Below are 24,126 nucleotides of genomic sequence, written 5' to 3'. Positions count from 1 at the left end.
ATAGACAAGAATACGCATGACTTCCTTACGGTTGAATACCCGGTATGCCCAATTATCTACAGCCTCCGTAAGGTACATAAGACACTTACAAAGCCGCCCGGTAGACCCATTATTTCAGCTAGGAACTCATTACTACAACCATTAGCCATCTATGTAGATACATTCCTCCAGCCCATAGTACAACAGGGTGATAGTTACCTACGAGACTCAACAGATTATTTACAAAAGCTCCTAGCTTTTCCTGATGGATTTGATGACATCCTACTTGCGACCATGGATGTCTGTTCCCTATATACGATCATCCCGCATGAGCAAGGTCTACAGGCATTGGCCAATGCCTGGCATCAACAACCACCAATCGGACCACCTATACCTTTCCTATTGGATTTGACCAGTCTAGTCCTTCAGCACAATCATTTTTTATATCAAGGGAAGTACTATTTGCAACAGAAGGGGACAGCGATGGGATCGAATTTAGCGCCGCGTACGCAAATATCTTCATGTCTGAATTTGAGCAAGACCATATCCTACCCCAGTTTGGTGAACACATATTGTTCTGTAAGAGATTCATAGATGATATCTTCCTATTGTGGAAAGGGATGACTGAATCCTTTGACCAGATGATTGCCTCACTAAACGATTTGGATGCACCGGTGAAATTCACATACCAGATTGACCCACATAACGTTAATTTCCTTGGCATCTCAATCACCTAAGAGTGAGGACGAATTTGCACTAGCCTCTACAGAAAACCAACGGATAGAAATACTTTGTTACACCCAAGCAGCCAACATCCGCCGGCCCTCAAGGATAATCTTCTAGTTTCACAATTTTTAAGAGTAATGCGCAATAATTCTGATAGTGACATCAGGGAATCTCAAATATCTGAGATGACCTCCAGATTCCTGGAACGGGGCTACGGGAAAAAGTTGAGACCCATGGCCAGTGATGAGGGGACACAGAGTACTACATGGCTACATGAAAGATGCCCTGGATGCTTCAAGTGCACTGGTTGTACCACTTGTAGGGCCATGTTGACTGGCCCATTCTTTCCACACCCACATTCTGGTCGACCTATAGCCATAAAATACAGGCTTCACTGTGCTATGGATCATTTGATCTATATTCTGACTTGCCCTTGCAGACTATACTACGTAGGCATGACTACGAGATGCTTTCGGGACCGCATGGCAAACCACAGGACATCGATACATCAAGCGATTGCTACGGGGTCAGCAACACTACCAGTGGCCAGACACTTTATGGCATTAAGACATCAGGTCTCTGACTTAAGGTCCAAATTGATTGATTGGATCCCCCCACCCCCCAGGGGTGGTGATCGTGCCCTCTTACTAAGGAAGAGAGAGAGCCTGTGGATATATAAACTTGATACAATATCCCCGAGGGGTATGAATGAAAACAACCCTCTGTCGATTTTTTTGAAATTACTGTATTTATTTTTTAAAATAACTGTATTTATTTATTTATTTTCATATACTGTATGTCTTTACCCTATACGTTTGCATAGCCCACAATACTGCTGATTATAACAACAGGAGTAACAGAATTATAAGTCATCACACTGGATTAACTATTTGTATTGTTTATACTGGTCTATACTATTGTTTTATAATATTACCTTATTTACTTTATGGTGTATGTGTTTCCCATTTGAGTAGCTTCACCAGCCTCTGCCACACCCTAAATGTATCTTTATTTGTTTAAGTTTTTGCTAGTGTTTTGCTGGTATCGCTGTGGCAACGGGGGCGGGATTCCTCCGACCGGTGGGACGCACTGCTTGTGTTGACATGTGTCCGCCTAATTTGACTTAATATGTCTTCCACTGTGTGCTACTAGCCGCAGTAGCCCAGTGCCGTGCCACCGGAGTTAGCAGAAGTGACGTCCGCAAACATTGAACCTGTTATTTACCTCGATCCCCATGGAGATTGCTCACTTACGGTGACACCGGAAGTGACGCAATGCGTTCCGCACATGCAGTCCACTCGCAGGTTGTGCCCGTGATCCTATTGTTACCTAGGGACGCAGCCCACTTCTGGCGGAAGTGACGCGTCTGCGTTCTACCAGTGCGTTCCACACGGCTCCCGGCCGTGATGGGGGCGTGTTCTGTGTTTTTTTGCGCTTTTTTGAAGGGTATTTAGCAGGGGCCGGTGAGGCAATATCTCTGTCTCCAGTTTCCTGCCATATTGACGCTTGTTGTGATGCTGACACTGCTGACTAGACTGTACATTACTTGACAAAGGTCCCGCTGAGGACCGAAACGTTGGAGATCGTTTTTGAAAACCACTTTGGAACTGTGAGATTACCTTTACATTAAAATTTTCCATATTTTGATTAATTGATTTTGAAGTCTGGAGAGTGCTATAATTTTTTCACTAGTGTGAAAGAACCTGTATTATATATATATATATATATATATATATATATATATATAGTACATATGTCATTATCTCAGTAGGGGACCCACATATGTGGGATTTTGAATGTTGGATAAGGGATACTCAACATGTATAACTTATACAGATTCATGGTAGCTGGCCTGTGGGGTCATACATTATGAAGTTGCAGCATGCCGGCTGTGCCGTCAGTATGGAGGACAACTGACAATGGGCAGATCTCATCGGATCTGAGGCACATAGAGCAAACTACCAATGTTCTGTACTTTGCACACGTGCGACACGGGTCCTGCATTGCATTGTATTATACTCCCATTATATAAATCACTAGTGAGGCCACACCTTGAATACTGTGTACAATTCTGGGCACCGTACTACAAAAAGGATATCCTGGAGCTAGAAAAGGTTCAGAGGTGGGCGACCAAACTAATTAAGGGCATGGAGATGATGGAATACAAGGAAAGGCTTGAAAGACTAGGCATGTTTACACTGGAAAAGCGGAGACTAAGAGGGGATATGATCAACATCTACAAATATATAAGGGGACAATACACAGAGCTTCCGTGGGACCTGTTTTTGGTTAGATCAACACAGAGGACTCGTGGACACTCGCTCAGGTTAGAGGAGAGGAGATTCCGCACAATACGGCGTAAAGGCTTTTTCACGGTAAGGACAATACGTTTTTGGAATTCCCTGCCCGAGGGAGTTGTAATGGCGGAATCTATCAACACCTTTAAGAATGGGTTAGATAAATTCCTAATGGATAAGGATATCCAGGGGTATGGTGCATAGTCATGCATTATAGTTACTATAAATAGGGATAAAATGCAACGGCTGACATCAACATCAGTCAGAAATTTTAGTCAAATCATCAAGCATAGGACACAACAAATAGGTTGAACTCGATGGACAATTGTCTTATTTCAACCTCAGATACTATGTTACTACGGCTGCTGACGTCAGTAGATTGACAGTCTGCAGCCAATTGGGGGCAGGGAAGAGCGTATTGCCTCCATTTTCGGGGAGGCCCGGATCTCCGCGGGAAGATGGAGATTTCCTGGCCTCTTGGTCGGAGCTGCAGCTCACGGCTTGCGTGACTTAATGGGTCACTGAGCCGGCCAATGGTGTAAGATGTGATCAGATGCAGCGTCGTAGGGTGCAGCACTGGATCTGCATGCAGGAGCCATCGATATAACAGACACCTCCTGCCGCATTACCATGCATGTAAGCTGCACCGATGCACAATCCGTCCACATCTGCATAGGGGATATGTGACATGCGACAACTGCATGTGATGTATATTATATGCCTAGCTACACCGCGCACTTTCAGGACTGACGCAATGGTGAACGTACGCCTATCTGTGCAGCGCTATTTGTGTGAATCAGTCCTGCACATGCTCCGATAGCGAGCGCACACGCGGCTATACAGGCCCACAAGCATTTTGCTTGTATCAGACTTTAAGTCCAGAGAGGCAGGACGGGCGCGGGGAGGGCGTTCTCACATAGGGAAAGTTCTGTAATACAGATGCATCATTTCCAGGCCTGCAGGTCAGAGCGTATACCTGTCACACCAGAGGTAAGTACACACTGATGGCGGTGACTGGTAGTAAGCCAGGTACAAATGCTGCACACAGATGCTACCCTTATGGGGGGCTGGTAATATGTGACCGGCCGTTGGGAGACCACCAGTAACCATACCGACGCCGGGATCCTGGCTTTTAGATGGGCTCACCACACAACCGGCTCGGTGGCTTGCATTGGTTGGCATGCTGACCGGTAGGCTATTATTCACTGTTCTGGATCCCGGCGTCGGTATAGTGACCGGATGTCCCCTGCATCCCCCTTACGGAAGTGCGCACAGTTCTGCCTATGTGCATAAATACGCTGTTTGTCCGTACACCTTTTTGGGCTATATCTCTATGTATCACTGACCATCAGTCTCTTACCTGGCACGTTATCTCATCTGCGTCTGCGTCTGTCTCAGCCAACACGATGGTGCATTTCTGAACCTTCTGCAAAACCCAATACATAATAATTAGTAACAGTGTCCTGTCGCTCCAACGCCGCATTCACAGGACATGTGACAGCGTATAGATACACATCATAACGCTGTAAGGAAATGTGACCGCTCTCCTCACATTAATCACACTCAACTCTGTCACTTTACACATGCCACGTTCAGGACACGGCCATCTTAGTGCTTCTGCCCCAGCCACTTTCCCTGGCTTTTTGTATAGCCAGGAGCACCGGTTTCGGCTGTGCGGGGCACCTGCTCGTACTGCGAAGCTTCCTGCGGGGAAAGCCCCGATATACAAATACTGAGCCTGACACATGAATCTGCCGCGCAGGTCAGTGCTGCTGATACACAGCTCAGCTATAGGAGAACGTCAGGGAAATAAGCTTCTTATTACACAGTGACATCACTTAGGGCGGGATGTACTAACATACATCTCCCCCCTCGCAGCAATGTTGATCACATATGTACTAACATATGCGATTAACATTGCAATGCAGTGATGGAGCCCCCCCGCGATACCTGTGCGGTGGTGTGCGGGGGGTCTCCGTCACCTCCCTGGGGTCTCCTTCTCCTCAGCTGCCAGGAGCAAGGCAGCAGGGTGTCCCTGGCTCCCCCCCCCCCCACACACACTTGGTAGGACCTCCGGCTGCGTTGCTAGGGGGAGGAGTTTACCTTCCGGGTCCAGGGCTGCCTGGAGGAAGGCATGTCGGGGGGAATGGGGAGGAGGCATCTGTGGTGGGGGCGGCAGAGGCGGCGGGTTGTGGCGGCTGGTGATAAGAAGCCCATAGGTTTCTATATGGTATCGCCATCCAGCGATACCCTGGGTGGCGAAAAACCGGCGGTGGGGTATTAGTACATTTGAAAATGCGGTAAAACCCCCCAAAACCGTATTTTACCGTATTTTTCTCTTAGTACATCCCTCCCTTAGTGCAGCATTATTTATATTTATTTTATAATGTTTTATTATTGAATTCATGAGGAATTTGACACTTTCATACTGTATATATCTGACAGAAATACACAACTCAGTTCATTATAATATATACATGTTATTTACCTTCTCCTGAATACTTACCCCCTGTTTTTGATGATCACATTTTAGTAAATCTCTTTTTGCATGTCTGGGGCAGACCGTCTCTTTTATTGTACATTTCAGTTTCCGGGGATTCCGCTCGTCCTGCAGAGAAAATAATGGGAAGCGTTAGCAATGTCCGCTCTTATAGACGCAGAGATGAAGATACTGCTTCCTCTTGTGATGCAGAGTAGATATCAGTGCCTTGCGTTTGGTTCAGATTGGAGGACAGTTTGTGATACGGAAATAATCATTGCTGCCATTTTTTTCAGTAATGAAGAAAGTATAAATATAAAACCTGAAATATTCAATTAACCTCCGTCTACTGTAAAATGGGACTTTAAAAAATGCAGCAAACTAAAGGCCTCATTCAGGTTACTGCGCGTGCACAGAGACCGCTGTGCGAATACGTGAGTTCTCACATTGTGGTTGCAAACCAGAAGGATACAACCGCGATGTGATTATTATTATTACATTTTATTTATAAGGCGCCACAAGTGTTACGCAGCGCCGTACAAAGGACAGTACAGGGAGACAAACTTAGCATTACAGTAAATAAATAACAAATTGACAGCAGTGGGGCAGCGTTGCGGGGGTGTGGTCACAAAAACGGGGGTGGGGTGGGGTTGGAGCATTTTCAGCCTCTGCAACCCGAAAAATGGCGGTGGACCACTGTCCGCCAATTAGCATGCTGGTAGGCCTTGCCGTGCGCTGGGTGGACCCCAGCATGCTTTTTACCAGAATCTGCAACTGAACCTGAATAGAGTCCTAAATAAATGGCTTAAAACCCAAAATATGAACAAACTAGAACGTTCTCAGTGTTTTTCAAAGACGCATGTGTCTAAATCCATAAAGAGTCGCACAGTGCATGTGCCCCATAATGATGTCATCCAGAGTGGCAGGACCACTTGTGCCGCATGGAAATGTACGGGGCATTTCCAGGCAGAGGTTATTCCGATGCACAGATGTGAGTTATGGGAGGTCGGGGGCATGTCACAGGAGTCATTGTAAACTCAGATACTGTACTTAGGGGGTCAATCCAATTAGCCACGATGATCCCGCTGGTGCAAATTATCGCAGTAGCTGTCGCACTTTACGGCCGCCTGAATTCACACAAAAGTGCTCCCCCCACATAGATGTCCGAACAATTGTGTGCGAATTGGGGCTGATTTCAGCCTGCAAAGGGCGCGAGATCGGGTGCCATTGCCGGCGTTGAAGCGCTGCGGCAACGACACATCACACCCTTCGCGGCTAATTGGATCGACCCTATTTTCTCACACATTGGAGGCCACATCCTGACGGAGATTCTGCATCTAGCATGGGGCTGGGACAAGTTTCGAAGGAACGTCCACAGATATATTAATTCCTCTAGCATTTCCTAGAGTTCCCACAGAACTATCAGAGATCCAGTCCATGTGCAGGAACTTCATTACACCGCTTAGCTTCCTGCACACAGCTTCCTCTCCTACTCCAACCCTAGACTCCAGTCCGGACACACAATCTAGCTGACAGAGATTCTGCATCTAGCATGGGGCTGGGACAAGTTTCGAAGGAACGTCCACAGATATATTAATTCCTCTAGCATTTCCTAGAGTTCCCACAGAACTATCAGAGATCCAGTCCATGTGCAGGAACTTCATTACACCGCTTAGCTTCCTGCACACAGCTTCCTCTCCTACTCCAACCCTAGACTCCAGTCCGGACACACAATCTAGCTGACAGAGATTCTGCATCTAGCATGGGGCTGGGACAAGTTTCGAAGGAACGTCCACAGATATATTAATTCCTCTAGCATTTCCTAGAGTTCCCACAGAACTATCAGAGATCCAGTCCATGTGCAGGAACTTCATTACACCGCTTAGCTTCTTGCACACAGCTTCCTCTCCTACTCCAACCCTAGACTCCAGTCCGGACACACAATCTAGCTGACAGAGATTCTGCATCTAGCATGGGGCTGGGACAAGTTTCGAAGGAACGTCCCATGGTTGCAACTGAAGGCGCACAGAAGTCTTCATCCCAGTCTTGGAACATTTATATGAACAAATGTACCTCTACCAAGAAAGGAGATTTGGGTACAAGGCCAGGTTTGTTGCATCCTGTTACAATCCTGAGCACTCATGTTTGTTATTGTTATAAATTACCTTTGCTTCAGTTTGTGGAACTACAAGTCAAAGCTAGCTCCTGCATAGTTGTCTCCCAGTGCCTTAGCTCCTGCACTCAGCAACTGACTTCACAGGTGTCTGGATTCTGTAATTACAGCTTGTTACCTGAAAACTACTATTCAGCTTGTCAGCCTGCTCAGTCTGCACTGCAGCTGCATGTTATATCAATTACTGGGAGCCTGTCTGGTGCTCACAACTGATTGGTCCAGCCTGTTCTTTTAAGCCTCTCAATGCCAAGAGGCTTTGCCAGTTATAGCTACTCCATGTGGTGTTCTGCTCTCTGGTTCCTCTCTGGTCTCAGTTCATCTGTCCAGTGGGTATTGCCTTGTTCCAGTATTGAATTCCAGCTTCAACATCTTGCTGACGACTTTAGTCTGCCGACTGCCATTACCCTGTCTCCAAGTGTCTGCACCCCAGTCCGTCCGTGTGCCGCTACCTCCTGTGTCACCCCTAGAGTGCCAGCTGCTGTTCCATCTCCACGGCCCCAGCGTACCATCTGGCCGTGTGCACCCTGCCACCTTCTCCAGTTCCTGTTTGTTCCTGTGTATCCCTGCGGTTGGTCATATACAACACCTCTACCATAACTCTAGTCCAGTTCAGGTATCAAGTGACCCAGACAGGGGGCCGCGACCTGCACGTCAGAATCTGCGAAGTCCATATCCCCTTGCGGGGTTCCCTGGTGAAAACCTCCCGGCGTGTTAGACTCTGCGCCTCTGTTCTGGGTAACGTCAACCACTTGGTACCTGATCCCGAATTCCGGATTCTGCACCAGTTCCTGACATTCAACCACTTGGTACCTGATCCCGAATTCCGGATTCTGCACCAGTTCCTGAAATTATAACTGGCCCACCACTTCCTGGGCATGGACCCGTCACAGCAAAATCCGGCTCAAATCTTGGCTGGTCAAATACAAAATTTGACGCTGCAACTGCAAGATCTAAAGCTCCGAGTTTCCACCCAGGAAGAAACCAGCAGGTCATTGGTTGTAACCAGAGCTCCTGGGCCTGAACCAAAGCTGCATCTTCCAGATCGGTTTACAGGTGACCGGAAACAGTTCCAGAATTTCCGTGATAGCTGCAAGCTATATTTCAGACTCCGGACATTATCGTCTGGTTCTGAGGCTCAGCGAGTAGGTATCATCATCTCCCTCCTGCAGGGGGAACCCCAGTCCTGGGCGTTCGGATTAAAAATGAAGAATCCCGCCTTGCACACAGTGGATGCCTTTTTTAGCGCCCTAGGAATTCTTTATGATGACCCGGACCAAGCAGCTTCTGCAGAGGCTCACTTGCGAGCCCTGAGACAAGGGAAAAACACGGCCGAGGTATACTGCACTGAGTTTCGCAGATGGGCAGGTGATAGTGGTTGGAATGACCCAGCCCTCCGAAGTCAGTTACGCTTAGGCCTCACTGAGCAAATTAAAGACTACCTTGTCCAGTATCCTACTCCTGAAACCCTGGACAAGCTCATGCAGTTAGCAATTTGAGTAGATCGTCGGATCAGGGAACAGAGGATGGAGAAAAGTGGAGGGTCACCATCTCCCTCAGCAGTAGCCTTGGAAGAAGCCGAAGATTCCAGTGAACCCATGCAGTTTGGAGCCTTTCGTCTTTCTGCTCAGGAAAAATCTCGTAGGTGATCGATGGGCCTATGCTTATATTGTGGAGCAAAGGGTCATTTTGCTAATGTTTGCACCCTGAAGTCGGGAAAAGACAAGACCCAGGGGTAAAAGGGGAGTTACTCCTGGGTCTGGCTGGAATCTCTCCAAAAAATTCAGTTTTGCTTCCGGTTCAAATTAGTCTACCCACTCAGCAAGTTGCAGTCAAGGCTTTTGTTGATTGTGGTGCAGCTGCCAACTTTATGGATATCTCTTTCGCCCGGTCCTGGAACAATCCTATTCTAAAGATGAAGCCTTCTGTGACTATTTGTGGCCTTGACGGTAACCCCCTCCTCAGTGGGCAAGTGTCTCAGCAAACTCCTCCTGTTCATTTAATTATTGGTCTTCTGCATTCAGAGAAGATTAATTTCCTCCTTGTCAATTGCCCCATGGCCTCCATAGTCCTAGGGCTTCCATGGTTGAAATCCCATAATCCATCTATCTGCTGGAAGACAGGAGAACTCTTACAGTGGGGAACAGAATGTACAGGAAGATGTCTGTCCTTGCCAGTGCGATGCTCTCAAGTTATACCAGAGGGGCTACCGACTCCATATCATTAATTTGCGGATGTCTTCTCCAAGAAAGGCGGATACTCTCCCCCCCCATCGACCTTACGACTGCGCCATCAGTCTGGTATCCGAAGATAAATTACCTAAGGGTAGATTATATGCTGTTTCTTTGCCAGAAACTAAAGCCATGGAGGACTATATTCAGGAGAACCTAAGCAAAGGGTTTATTCGTCCCTCAAAATCACCAGTAGGAGCAGGATTCTTCTTTGTGGCAAAAAAGGACGGCTCCTTACGTCCCTGCATTGATTATATAGGACTCAACAAAATCACTGTTAAGAATTCTTATCCTTTGCCTTTGATTTCCGTGTTGTTTGATCAACTCCGGATGGCGGAAATCTTCTCCAAAATTGATCTTCGGGGGACATATAATCGATACGAATTAAGGCCGGTGACGAGTGGAAGACGGCCTTCAACACTCATTCTGGGCATTATGAATACCTTGTTATGCCATTTGGATTGTCAAATGCTCCTGCCGTCTTCCAAGATTTTATCAATAATGTGCTCCGAGAATTCCTGGGAAAATTTGTTGTGGTCTACTTGGATGACATCCTGATATATTCACGGTCACTTGAGCAGCATCGAGTCCATGTCCAGATGGTGTTGCAAAAGCTCCGGGAGCCCCATCTATACGCCAAGTTAGAAAAATGTGAATTCAAAGTGAAGGAAGTCGCTTTCTTAGGCTACATCATCTCTCCCAAGGGGTTCTCCATGGATCCCAGTAAGCTTCAAGCAATTCAAGATTGGGCACAACCTACTAACCTTAAAGCTATACAACGCTATCTTGGGTTCGCTAATTATTACGGGAGATTTATACGTTCATTTTCAGACATTGTTGCACCTATTGTTGCTTTGACCAAGAAAGGTGCGGATCTGTCACATTGGTCACCTTCAGCTCTACAAGCTTTTCTCAAGTTAAAAAAAGCCTTTATATCTGCACCTGTTCTTAGGCATCCAAATCCTGACCTGCCTTTTGTTATGGAAGTGGATGCTTCTGAAGTGTGAGTGGGAGCAGTCCTATCGCAGAAAGATCCAGTGGATTCTAAACTTCACCCGTGCTCTTTCCTGTCCAGAAATTCTCTCCTGCCGAAGCCAACTATGATGTTGGAAATCGTGAACTGCTTGCTATCAAGTGGGCTCTAGAAGAATGGAGGCATTAGTTGGAAGGGGCGAGACACGTGATTACAATCCTCACTGACCATAAAAACCTATCCTATATTGAATCAGCCAAGAGACTGAATCCAAGACAGGCACGATGGGCATTATTCTTCACTAGATTCAACTATGTGATCTCCTATCGTCCAGGATCGAAGAATCTTAAAGCAGATGCCTTGTCACGAAGCTTCCTTCCATTTCAAAATTCATCCTGCTCTTCTGAACCAATTATTCCTGTTTCCAAAATCCATGCTGGTCTTGCTCAAGATTTAGTCTCCCAGATTCAAGCCAAACAGTCTCTTGCACCCATGGGGACTCCCTCAAGACTCCTCTTTGTCCCTAAAGAGTACAGGAAAGCAGTTTTATCGGAACTTCATGTAAAAAGAGTCTCTGGGCATCCAGGGATTTCTAAGACCCTGGATTTATTGTCTCGCTCAGTTTGGTGGTCTTCTATGTATCAAGATGTTAGAGAGTTCATTCTTGCTTGTGAGATCTGTGCTCAACATAAAACTCCTCGTAAAGCTCCCATGGGACATCTTATGCCTCTTACGGTTCCCTCAAGACCTTGGTCCCATATTTCTATGGACTTTGTGGTTGATCTTCCTAAGTCATCGGGGTACAATACCATTTGGGTTGTGGTAGACCGGTTCAGTAAGATGGCTCACTTTGTTCCTCTTCGCAAGATCCCCAGTGCCAGGGAATTGGCAACCTTGTTTATCCAACATATCTTTAAATTACATGGATTACCACAGGACATCGTCTCCGACAGAGGAACTCAGTTTATTGCTCAATTCTGGCGAGCTTTCTGTTCAGCCTTGGATATTAATCTTAGTCTGTCCTCTGGTTATCATCCACAATCCAATGGACAGACTGAGCGAGTGAACCAGTCTCTTGAACAGTGTCTCCGTTGTTATGTTTCCAAGTACCATAACGATTGGGTGGACCATCTGGCATTTGCTGAATTTGCATATAATAATTCCAGTCACTCTTCTTCATCCATGTCACCCTTCTTTTGTCTCTCTGGGTTCCATCCTTGGTCTAACGCTTTTGACATCCTGCAGCAACAGACTTCTTCCCTTGATCCTGTAGCACGTCTGAGGAAAATTTGGAGGAGAGTACGTCTGGCACTCACCAAGTCTCTGTTCGTTCCAAACAATTTGCTGACAGACGACGAAGACCTTTTACTTTTAAAGTGGGTGACATGGTGTGCCTGTCCACTCGAAATATCAAGTTACGCCAGCCCTCTCAAAAATTTGGGCCTAGGTTCATTGGTCCATTCCGGATTATTAGACAGATTAATCGAGTAGCCTTTCGACTCCTTTTACCAAAATCACTTAAGATCAATAACACTTTCCACCGTTCCTTGTTGAAACCAGCATTTGTGTCCCAGAGATTTAGAAGATCTCCTTCCAGAAGGCCTGCCGCTGTGTTAATCCAAGGTCACAAGGAGTTTGTTGTGGAAAAGATTCTGGATTCCAAGTTCAGGAGGGGTCAAGTTCATTTCCTCGTGCATTGGAAGGGTTACGGTCCGGAAGAGAGAACCTGGGTACCAGAGCGGTTTCTTCATGCACCCAGACTTAAGAGGTCTTTCTTCTGTGAATTTCCGGATAAGCCTGGTTCTAGGGGTTCTTAACCCCTCTTCAAGGGGGGGGGGGGGGGGTACTGTTACAATCCTGAGCACTCATGTTTGTTATTGTTATAAATTACCTTTGCTTCAGTTTGTGGAACTACAGGTCACAGCTAGCTCCTGCATAGTTGTCTCCCATTGCCTTAGCTCCTGCACTCAGCAACTGACTTCACAGGTGTCTGGATTCTGTAATTACAGCTCGTTACCTGAAAACTACTATTCAGCTTGTCAGCCTGCTCAGTCTGTACTGCAGCTGCATGTTATATCAATTACTGGGAGCCTGTCTGGTGCTCACAACTGATTGGTCCAGCCTGTTCTTTTAAGCCTCTCAATCCCAAGAGGCTTTGACAGTTATAGCTACTCCATGTGGTGTTCTGTTCTCTGGTTCATCTCTGGTCTCAGTTCATCTGTCCAGTGGGTATTGCCTTGTTCCAGTATTGAATTCCAGCTTCAACATCTTGCTGACGACTTTAGTCTGCTGACTGCCGTTACACTGTCTCCAGGTGTCTGCACCCCAGTCCGTCCGTGTGCCGCTACCTCCTGTGTCACCCCTGGAGTGCCTGCTGCTGTTCCATCTGCACGGCCCCAGCGTACCATCTGGCCATGTGCACCCTGCCACCTTCTCCAGTTCCTGTTTATTCCTGTGTATCCCTGCGGTTGGTCATATACAACACCTCTACAATAACTCTAGTCCAGTTCAGGTAACTATCAAGTGACCCAGACAGGGGGCCGCGACCTGCACGTCGGAAGCCGCGAAGTCCATATCCCCTTGCGGGGTTCCCTGGTGAAAACCTCCCGGCGTGTTAGACTCCGCGCCTCTGTTCTGGGTAACGTCAACCACTTGGTACCTGATCCCGAATTCCTGATTCTGCACCAGTTCCTGACATTCAACCACTTGGTACCTGATCCCGAAATCTGGATTCTGCACCAGTTCCTGACAGGTCCCCACTGCAGCTATGGATATGTCCTCATATACTGCTGTGAAAATTGCGCCAAACAGCCCTTAGAGCTCCGGGTTCCGTGTGACAAAACAGCTTAACAAGGATTCACTGTTTCAGTGTCTGAATCTGTATACGAAGTGCTATGATGCAACTGCCGCAGCTCTCTGTCACGCCAAGTTAGATTGTGCTTCATCTGCAACTTTGTACATACTGTATATAAAACTAATCCCTGTGTTTTGCTGCATCTCACTCACATTGTAGCACACTGAATGATCCGAAATTCACATTGTAGCACACTGAATGATCCGAAATTCACATTATAGCACACTGAATGATCCGAAATTCACATTATAGCACACTGAATGATCCGAAATTCACATTGAAGCACACTGAATGATCCGAAATTCACATTGTAGCACACTGAATGATCCGAAATTCACATTATAGCACACTGAATGATCCGAAATTCACACATTGTAGCACACTGAATGACCCGAAATTCACATTATAGCACATTGAATGATCTGAAATTCACATTATAGCACACTGAATGATCCGAAATTCACACCTTGTAGCACACTGAATGAGCCGACATTCACATTATAGCACACTGAATGAGCTGAAATTGTGACAGCAGGGACAGCCAGAGTGATGACAGGGATAGAGAGAGACAGTAACGACAGTGAGAGAGAGAGAGAGAGAGAGTGACGACAAGGAGAGAGAGAGAGAGAGTGATGACAGGGAGAGAGAGAGAGTGACGACATGGAGAGAGAGAGACAGTGACGACAAGGAGAGAGAGAGACAGTGACGACAGGGAGAGAGACAGGGGTTTTTATTTACTAAGATCCCGATTTTGACCGAGATGCCGTTTTTTCTTCAAAGTGTCATCTCGGTAATTTACTAAACTCAAATCACGGCAGTGATGAGGGCATTCGTATTTTTTTGGAAGTCCAACAAAAAAATTACGAATGAATACACCATCGGTCAAAACGCGGCTGTTTAAGTATGAATATCGGTCATTTACTAAGAAGTGCAAAGCAAAAAAAACAAAACACTGCCGTGAAAAATTACAACTCATAAAAAAGTGCTAAAAAAAAGCAGACCTGCTTTTTTGAGCCGTGATTGGATAGGCATGCATATCAGTGGGAAGGGGTGGGAAAGTGCATATTTTAAAAAAAAAAATTGCGTGGGGTCCCCCCTCCTAAGCATAACCAGCCTCGGGCTCTTTGAGCCGATCCTGGTTGCAGAAATATGGGGAAAAAATTGACAGGGGTTCCCCTATATTTAAGCAACCAGCATCGGGCTCTGCGCCTCGTCCTGGTTCCAAAAATACGGGTGACAAAAAGAGTAGGGGTCCCCCGTATTTTTAAAACCAGCACCGGGCTCCACTAGCTGGACAGATAATGCCACAGCCGGGGGTCCCTTTTATATAGTGCCCTGCGGCAGTGGCATCAAAAATCCAACTAGTCACCCCTGGCCGGGGTACCCTGGGGGAGTGGGGACCCCTTCAATCAAGGGCCCCCCCCCCAGCCACCCAAGGGCCAGGGGTGAAGCCCGAGGCTGTCCCCCCCATCCAATGGGCTGCGGATGGGGGGCTGATAGCCTTTGTTGAAAAAATGAAAGATATTGTTTTTAGTAGCAGTACTACAAGTCCCAGCAAGCCTCCCCGCATGCTGGTACTTGGAGAACCACAAGTACCAGCATGCGGTGGAAAAACGGGCCTGCTGGTACCTGTAGTACTATTACGAAAAAAAGACCCAAGAAAAGACCAGACACACACACCTTGAAAGTAAAGATTTATTACATACATCCACACAAACATACATACATACTTACCTATGTCCCCACGCAGGTCGGTCCTCTTCTCCAGTAGAATCCATGGGGTACCTGTTGAATAAATTATACTCACCAGCTCCAGGGTCCCAGGCTCCTCGTAGCATCACTTTGTAATCCACGTACTTGATTAAAATAAAAAAACGGAGACCCGAGCCACACACTAAAAGGGGACCCATGTTTTCACATGGGTCCCCTTTCCCCGAATGCCAGAAACCCACTCTGACTTCTGTCTAAGTGGGTTTCTTCAGCCAATCAGGGAGCGCCACGTTGTAGCACCCTCCTGATCGGCTGTGTGCTCCTGTCCTGACTGACAGGCGGCACACGGCAGTGTTACAATGTAGCGCCTATGCGCTCCATTGTAACCAATGGTGGGAACTTTCTGCTCAGCGGTGAGGTCACTTTCGGTCAACCGCTGAGCAGAAAGTTCCCACCATTGGTTACAATAGAGCGCATAGGCGCTACATTGTAACACTGCCGTGTGCCGCCTGTCAGTCAGTACAGGAGCACACAGCCGATCAGGAGGGTGCTACAACGTGGCGCTCCCTGATTGGCTGAAGAAACCCACTTAGACAGAAGTCAGAGTGGGTTTCTGGCATTCGGGGAAAGGGGACCCATGTGAAAACATGGGTCCCCTTTCAGTGCGTGGCTCGGGTCTCCGTTTTTTTATTTTAATCAAGTACGTGGATAACAACAGGATTCTCCGAGGAGCCTGGGACCCTGGAGCTGGTGAGTATAATTTATTCAACAGGTACCCCATGGATTCTACTGGAGAAGAGGACCGACCTGCGTGGGGACATAGGTAAGTATGTATGTATGTTTGTGTGGATGTATGTAATAAATCTTTACTTTCAAGGTGTGTGTGTCTTGTCTTTTTTTGGGTATTTTTTTAGTAATAGTACTACAGGTACCAGCGGGCTCGTTTTTCCGCCGCATGCTGGTACTTGTGGTTCTCCAAGTACCAGCATGCGGGGGAGGCTTGCTGGGACTTGTAGTACTGCTACTAAAAACAATATCTTTCATTTTTTCAACAAAGGCTATCATCCCCCCATCCGCAGCCCATTGGATGGGGGGGACAGCCTCGGGCTTCACCCCTGGCCCTTGGGTGGCTGGGGGGGGGACCCCTTGATTGAAGGGGTCCCCACTCCCCCAGGGTACCCCGGCCAGGGGTGACTAGTTGGATTTTTGATGTCACGGCCGCAGGGCACTATATAAAAGTGACCCCCGGCTGTGGCATTATCTGTCCAGCTAGTGGAGCCCGGTGCTGGTTTTAAAAATACGGGGGACCCCTACTCTTTTTGTCCCCCGTATTTTTGGAACCAGGACCAGGCGAAGAGCCCGATGCTGGTTGCTTAAATATGGGGGAACCCCTGTCAATTTTTTCCCCATATTTCAGCAACCAGGATCGGCTCAAAGAGCCCGAGGCTGGTTATGCTTAGGAGGGGGGACCCCAACACATTTTTTTTTTTAGATTTCAGTGTTTATTCAAAAAAAAAAAAAAAAAATGAACCCCAGCACGGATTACACAGATCCGGCCGCGATTCATTGTGATAAAGTCGGCAGTGTTTTGCTAATCACTGCCGTAAAAAACGGGAAAAAAACACGAATGACATCGACATTGGAACAAATGAAAATGCAGAATACGACAGCTTAGTAAATTAGTCGGAATAAATTAAAAAAGTTGCAATTTTACACTTTCGATGTCATTCGTAATTGAACTTTATCCTTTTTCCGAAAATTACGAATGTTAGTAAATTTACCCCAGGGAGAGAGAATGACGACAGGGAGAGAGAGAGACAGTGACGACAGGGAGAGAGAGACAGTGATGACAGGGAGAGAGAGAGTGACGACAGGGAGAGAGAGACGACAGGGAGAGTGAGTGATGACAGGGATGACAGGGAGAGAGAGTGACGACAGGGAGAGAGAGTGACGACAGGGTGAGACATGGATAGAGACAGTGACAACAGGGAGAGAGACAGGGATGACAGGGAGAGAGTCTGGGATGACAGGGAGAAAGACAGTGACGACAGGGAGAGAGAGACAGTGACGACAGGGATAGAGAGATACAGTGATGACAGGGAGAGAGAGAGAGTGACGATAGGGAGAGTGACGACAGGGAGAGAGAGAGTGACGACAGGCATGACAGGGAGAGAAAGTGACGACAGGGAGAGAGAGTGAAGACAGGGATGACAGGGAGAGAGAGTGATGACAGGGAGAGAGAGTGACGACAGGGAGAGAGTTTCACGACAGGGTGAGACAGGGAGAGAGACAGTGACAACAGGGAGAGAGAGGGATGACAGGGAGAGAGTCTGGGATGACAGGGAGAGAGACAGTGACGACAGGGAGAGAGACAGTGATGACAGGGAGAGAGAGACAGTGACGACAGGGAGAGAGAGAGAGTGGCGATAGGGAGAGTGACGACAGGGAGCATGACGACAGGGAGAGAGAGTGACGATAGGGATGACAGGGAGAGAGAGCGACGACAGGGAGAGAGACAGGGAGAGAGACAGTTGACGACAGGGAGAGTGAGAGAGACAGTTGATGACAGGGAGAGTGAATGACGATGGGGATGACAGGGAGAGAGACATTGATGACAGGGAGAGAGACAGGGAGAGAGAATGACGACAGGGAGAGAGAGACAGTGACGACAGGGAGAGAGAGACAGTGACGACAGGGAGAGAGAGAGTGACGACAGGGAGAGAGAGAGTGACGACAGGGAGAGAGAGAGAGTGACGACAGGGAGAGAGAGAGACAACAGGGAGAGTGATGACAGGGAGAGTGACGACAGGGAGAGTGACGACAGGGACGACAGGGAGAGAGAGTGACGACAGGGAGAGACAGTGACGACAAGCGGAGAGACAGTGACGACAGGGAGAGTGATGATGGCGAGTGACGTCAGGGAGAGTGACAGCAGGGATGACAGCGAGAGTGACGACAGGGAGAGAGAGTGATGACAGGGATGACAGGGAGAGAGAGTGACGACAGGGAGAGAGAGTGACGACAGGGAGAGAGAGTGACGACAGGGAAAGAGACAGTGATGACAGGGAGAGAGACAGTGACGACAGGGAGAGAGACAGTGACGACAGGGAGAGAGATAGAGAGAGAGTGACGACAGGGAGAGAGAGAGAGAGTGACGACAGGGAGAGAGAGAGAGTGACGACAGGGAGAGTGACGACAGGGAGAGTGACGACAGGGATGACAGGGAGAGAGAGTGAAGACAGGGAGAGAGACAGGGACGGCAGGGAGAGACACTGGAACGACAGGGAGAGAGACAGGGAGAGAGACAGTGACGACAAGGAGAGTGATGACATTGACGACAGGGAGAGTGACGACATGGAGAGTGACGACAGTGATGACAGGGAGAGTGATGACAGTGACAGCAGGGAGAGAGGTGACAGGAGGGGAACATTACCTCATTTGTTGCTGGCAGCAGTGAGCGGTGGGCTGCTGGTGATGTCGGGCGGCTAGTGGCTGGCGCCAGGCGGCTGGTGGTGGGCGCCGGGCGGCTGGTGAGTGGCGTCAGTGGGCGGCTAACGGCTGTGAGCTACTACAGTGCTCTACACAGCCGCCGGCTGCCGCGCAGGGACGGGGAGCACCATGTGCAGCAGGATGCCACTTCCCTCGCCTCCTGCTGCACTTTCATGTGCTCATTTCCAGGTCAGTGGAAGAAGTGGCGGTATACCATACCGCCGTATACCGCCCCACTTCCACCACTGAGTCCGATTCACACTAAATTAAAAGTCCACAGAGTGCTGATTGGTTATATAAATATATATATATGAGAGATATATTGATATAACCCATCTACCTGCCTCTTTATTAGGGGCCCCACTGTCTGAAGTGCCCCGGGCCCCCGTAGCCTTAATCCGGCTCATCTATCTGTCTCTTTTCCCTCTTTCCCACTCTCTCTTTCTCTCCCTGACACAGTTTCTCTCTCTTGCTTTCCTCTGTCTCCATGACACCTTCTCTCATTCTCCCCTCTCTCGTTCCAACACCCTGTCTCTCCTTAACATCCTCTCTCACTCTCATTGACACCCTCTCTCTCTCTCTCTCTCCCTCTCTTTCCCGCTCCTCTCTCTCTTTCTCTCTCCCCGTCACCCTTTCTTTCTCTCTGATACCCTCTTACTAGATTTCTTTCCTCTATTTCTTCCTGATACCCTCTCTCTCTCTCTCTCTCTCTCTCTCTCGATCTCACTTCTCCTCCCCCTCTCTCCCTGACACCCTCTTTGTCTCTCTCTCACTCCCCTCACTATCTCTCTTGCTCCTCTCAAAGTCATAGCAGTGACAGTGTGTGTGTGTGTGTGTGTGTGTGTGTATTTATGGGGACCTCCACACCTTCATTGCTCTGGGGCCCCCACTAGCCATAATCCGGTCCTGACCACCCCACGTGCTTCAAAATTGCAATCAGAGAACTAAAAGCCTCAGCTCTGATCCGCTCCTGACCTTGGGTAGGCCGCGGGTATACAGACAGGGGAGAGGTAAATATAGTGCCCACATTTTGCTATGTCCTGGCAATAGACTGTCCACCCCTGGTTCCCAGAAATATATGTCCCTGATAATACTGACCTGCGCTACAGACGCAGCAACATTTTGCGGCTGGTAAACCACTGAATACTGTATATTGCAATTTTGTTAGCACCAAGAGATTAAACAGAGAAGGAACCCATACTGTACCTCAGGGTTAATTCCTTCCTCAGGTTTATATAAATAGTCCACATCGTTCTGTAGGTTGAAGCGTTTCACTACCTCTAATATCCGCGTTTCATCCTGGATATCCAATTCTGGAGCCTGAGAGAGACAGCTGTCCAATGTGACTGCAGAGAGTAAGAGCAGAGACAGCCCCCAGCTCCTCATCGTGTGCTGTAGCAGATGACTCCTCCAGTGTCTGACTATGTTTTCTAAACGCATCCTTTATATACTTTCCTCCTCTGTAAGATCAGGTTTTTCTGGACGGGATTTCATGTTGAAACAGATTTGCTTTCGTTACTGCCACTTTATTATTGCAAGGCCCCCAGTAACGTGTCCATGAGAGATCCCGTTTAGATAGAGCCCCTAGCGAATGGGGGAGAGCACACTGAAATGAATCTCAGTTTGCGGAAGCCGCACTACTGATTCCCAGAGACTGCGCTGGTATGTACTGTATTGTAATACTGTCACATCATTGTTTATGCTGTTATTGCCTGTGAAGCAAATGAAAGGAAATGTAACCTTATGTAACCCATATGAATCTTACGCTGAAGAGAGAACAAGAAATTAAATGTTATTATCGTGATAACCCTGTCTGAACTGTGAATAAACGGGTGGTCTTCAGTATGCCGGCTGTCGGGATCCCGGCGCACAGTATACCGGCGCCGGAATCCCGACAGCTGGCATACCGACACTTATTTTCCCTCGTGAGGGTCCACGGCACCCTGGAGGGAGAATAAAATAGCGTGGCGTTCGTAGCACGCCACCATGCACTCAGCGTGGCGAGCGCAGCAAGCCCGCAAGGGACTCATTTGCGCTCGCCACACTGTCAGTATGTCGGCGGTCGGGCTCCTGGCGCCGGTATGCTGGTCGCCGGGAGCCCGACCGCCGGCATACCATACTACACCCGAATAAACTGCTTGCTTATGTGATGAGACGCCTGGCGTGACAATGCTTTTACAAACACTGATGGATCCGGCCGCTGCCCGACTATCACATAAGGAATGTTAATAATAACAAAGAAACATTTATATGTCACGTATGTAAACTTTCAACATTAATAAAAAACTATGGCCCTCATTCCGAGTTGTTCGCTCGGTAAATTTCTTCGCATCGCAGCGTTTTTCTGCTTAGTACGCATGCGCAATGTTCGCACTGCGACTGCGCCAAGTAATTTTGCTATGAAGATAGGATTTTTACTCACGGCTTTTTCATCGCTCCGGCGATCGTAGTGTGATTGACAGGAAATGGGTGTTACTGGGCGGAAACACGGCGTTTTAGGGGCGTGTGGATAAAAACGCTACCGTTTCCGGAAAAAACGCAGGAGTGGCCGGAGAAACGGGGGAGTGTCTGGGCAAACGCTGGGTGTGTTTGTGACGTCAAACCAGGAACGACATGCACTGAACTGATCGCAGATGCCGAGTAAGTCTGGAGCTACTCTGAAATTGCTAAGTAGTTTGTAATCGCAATATTGCGAATACATCGGTCGCAATTTTAAGAAGCTAAGATTCACTCCCAGTAGGCGGCGGCTTAGCGTGAGCAACTCTGCTAAATTCGCCTTGCGAGCGATCAACTCGGAATGAGGGCCTATATTTTTTTCCTTTTTCCTCCTGCATTTGTGGATTCACCAGCGGAAGTAGCTCGTCTTGTTGTTCGACGCATCCTGTCAGTAGGCATGGTTGGCTCAATGTTATGTGTGGCAGATGTTAAATTGTGACATCAGAAACCTTTAAGCAAAAAATGCGACTAAGTGTAATTTTTTTTGCAAAAAAAAAATGCAGATTTTTAATTCTAATCGAAAAAATTAGCAAATTTGGCAAGTCCACTTCGTTTTTGTAACATTAAATTAGTGTTGCAGATTTTCCATTTGGGCATGCTTTCACAATTTTGCGATTGGTCGCAGTTGTTGCTAATGTGTACTTTTTACGATCCTTACTGAGGGGGTAATTCCAAGTTGATCGCAGCAGGAATTTTTTTTAGCAGTTGGGCAAAACCATGTGCACTGCACAGGGCCGGTTCTACACCTTGCGGCGCCCAGTGCGAAAGTTTCCACTGGTGCCCCCCCCCCGGCAAAAGTTAGTTTGCAAAAAATAGGGGCGTGGCTTCCTAGGGGAGGGTCGTGGCCACAGTTATGACCCCAGTAGCTGTGCCCCAGATTTGCCCCAAGTAGCTACTGCCCCCTGTAGTAGTGCCCCCAGTAGATGTGCCCCCTGTAGTAGTGCCCCTAGTAGCTGTGCCCCCTGTAATAGTGCCCCAGCATGTGCCCCCTGAAGTAGTGCCCCCAGTAGATGTGCCCCCTGTAGTAGTGCCCCCAGTAGATGTGCCCCCTGAAGTAGTGCCCCCAGTAGATGTGCCCCCTGTAGCTGTGCCCCCTGTAATAGTGCCCCACTATGTGCCCCCTGAAGTAGTGCCCCCAGTAGATGTGCCCCCTGTAGTAGTGCCCCCAGTAGATGTGCCCCCAGTGATAGGGCCCCTTGTAGCTGTGCCCCCAGTGATAGGGCCCCTTGTAGCTGTGCCCCCAGTGATAGGGCCCCTTGTAGCTGTGCCCCCAGTTATAGGGCCCCTTGTAGCTGTGCCCCCAGTTATAGGGCCCCTTGTAGCTGTGCCCCCAGTTATAGGGCCCCTTGTAGCTGTGCCCCCAGTGATAGGGCTCCTTGTAGCTGTGCCCCCAGTGATAGGGCCCCTTGTAGCTGTGCCCCCAGTGATAGGGCCCCTTGTAGCTGTGCCCCCAGTGATAGGGCCCCTTGTAGCTGTGCCCCCAGTGATAGGGCTCCTTGTAGCTGTGCCCCCAGTGATAGGGATCCTTGTAGCTGTGCCCCCAGTGATAGGGCCCCTTGTAGCTGTGCCCCCAGTGATAGGGCCCCTTGTAGCTGTGCCCCCAGTGATAGGGCCCCTTGTAGCTGTGCCCCCAGTGATAGGGCCCCTTGTAGCTGTGCCCCCAGTGATAGGGCCCCTTGTAGCTGTGCCCCCAGTGATAGGGCCCCTTGTAGCTATGCCCCCAGTGATAGGGCCCCTTGTAGCTGTGCCCCCAGTGATAGGGCCCCTTGTAGCTGTGCCCCCAGTGATAGGACGCTTTCAAAACCTAAAAGAAAAAAGAAAATACTTACCAGCCTCGCTCCTGTTTCCAGACCGCTGTTGCCGCTGCTGCTGTCTCCGGACGCCAGCTCCGCTGTATGGGAGAGACGTAATGACGTCTCTCCCATAGCAGCGCCGCACTGACACTAGGGGTCAATTTTGACCTCTAGCGGCAGTCAGTGATGCCGGCTGTAGCGGGCGCACACATCGCTCGCTGCAGCCAGGGAGCGGGGAGGGAACGAGGAGCAGTAGCGGCTCTTGCCACGGCGGCGCCCTCAGGGTAGCGGCGCCCCGGGCAAAAAGCCTGCTTGCCCGTGGCAAGAGCCGCTACTGGCACTGCAGGTGTGGCAGATATAACATGTGCAGAGAGAGTTAGATTTGGGTGGGTTATTTTATTTCTGTGCAGGGTAAATACTGGCTGCTTTATTTTTACACTGCAATTTAGATTTCAGTTTGAACACATCCCACCCAAATCTAACTCTCTCTGCACATGTTACATCTGCCCCTCCTGCAGTGCACATGGTTTTGCCCAACTGCTAACAAAATTCCTGCTGCGATCAACTTGGAATTACCCCCTGAATTAGCCCCACTATCCAGACTAACTCCGCTGTGTGTGGTCGCTGCGTACACTCACCATTGGCTATCACAATCCAGAATTCATGTGGCCTCAATCCTCTTTGCTAAATATTAGTGATGAGCGGGTTCGGTTTTACTCGGTTTTACTCGGTTCTCAAAACGGCATCTTATTGGCTCACGGATGTCACGTGTTTTGGATAGCCAATAAGATGCCGTTTTAAGAACCGAGTAAAACCGAACCCCGCTCATCACTACTAAATATGCGCAATGAAATCACTAACATGTTTTATATGGTTAAATTCCATTTACGTGTCATTTTGTATCTGTTGTGACTTGATGTATGTTATAT

At 48.4% G+C, this 24,126-nt stretch overlaps 1 protein-coding gene across 1 annotated transcript in view; it reads right to left on the bottom strand.

The window, feature by feature from the left end:
* LOC134929520 (protegrin-2-like) overlaps window positions 1–20,525 on the bottom strand; it is a 29,938-nt gene extending 9,413 nt beyond the window's left edge. The window contains exons 1-3 of the mRNA XM_063925119.1: window positions 20,115–20,525; window positions 5,509–5,610; window positions 4,363–4,428 (exon numbers count right to left, since the gene is read on the bottom strand). Of these exons, the coding sequence (XP_063781189.1) occupies window positions 4,363–4,428; window positions 5,509–5,610; window positions 20,115–20,348 (402 nt within the window). The 5' untranslated portion in view covers window positions 20,349–20,525. The remainder of the gene's footprint in view (window positions 1–4,362; window positions 4,429–5,508; window positions 5,611–20,114) is intronic.
* Window positions 20,526–24,126: the final 3,601 nt, after the last annotated feature.

The sequence above is a fragment of the Pseudophryne corroboree genome, chromosome 5 (genome assembly GCF_028390025.1).
Source record: "Pseudophryne corroboree isolate aPseCor3 chromosome 5, aPseCor3.hap2, whole genome shotgun sequence".
NCBI classification, from domain to species: domain Eukaryota; kingdom Metazoa; phylum Chordata; class Amphibia; order Anura; family Myobatrachidae; genus Pseudophryne; species Pseudophryne corroboree.
Note: the sequence above shows the minus strand (reverse complement) of the source record. Positions and strands in the feature narration are given on the sequence as shown.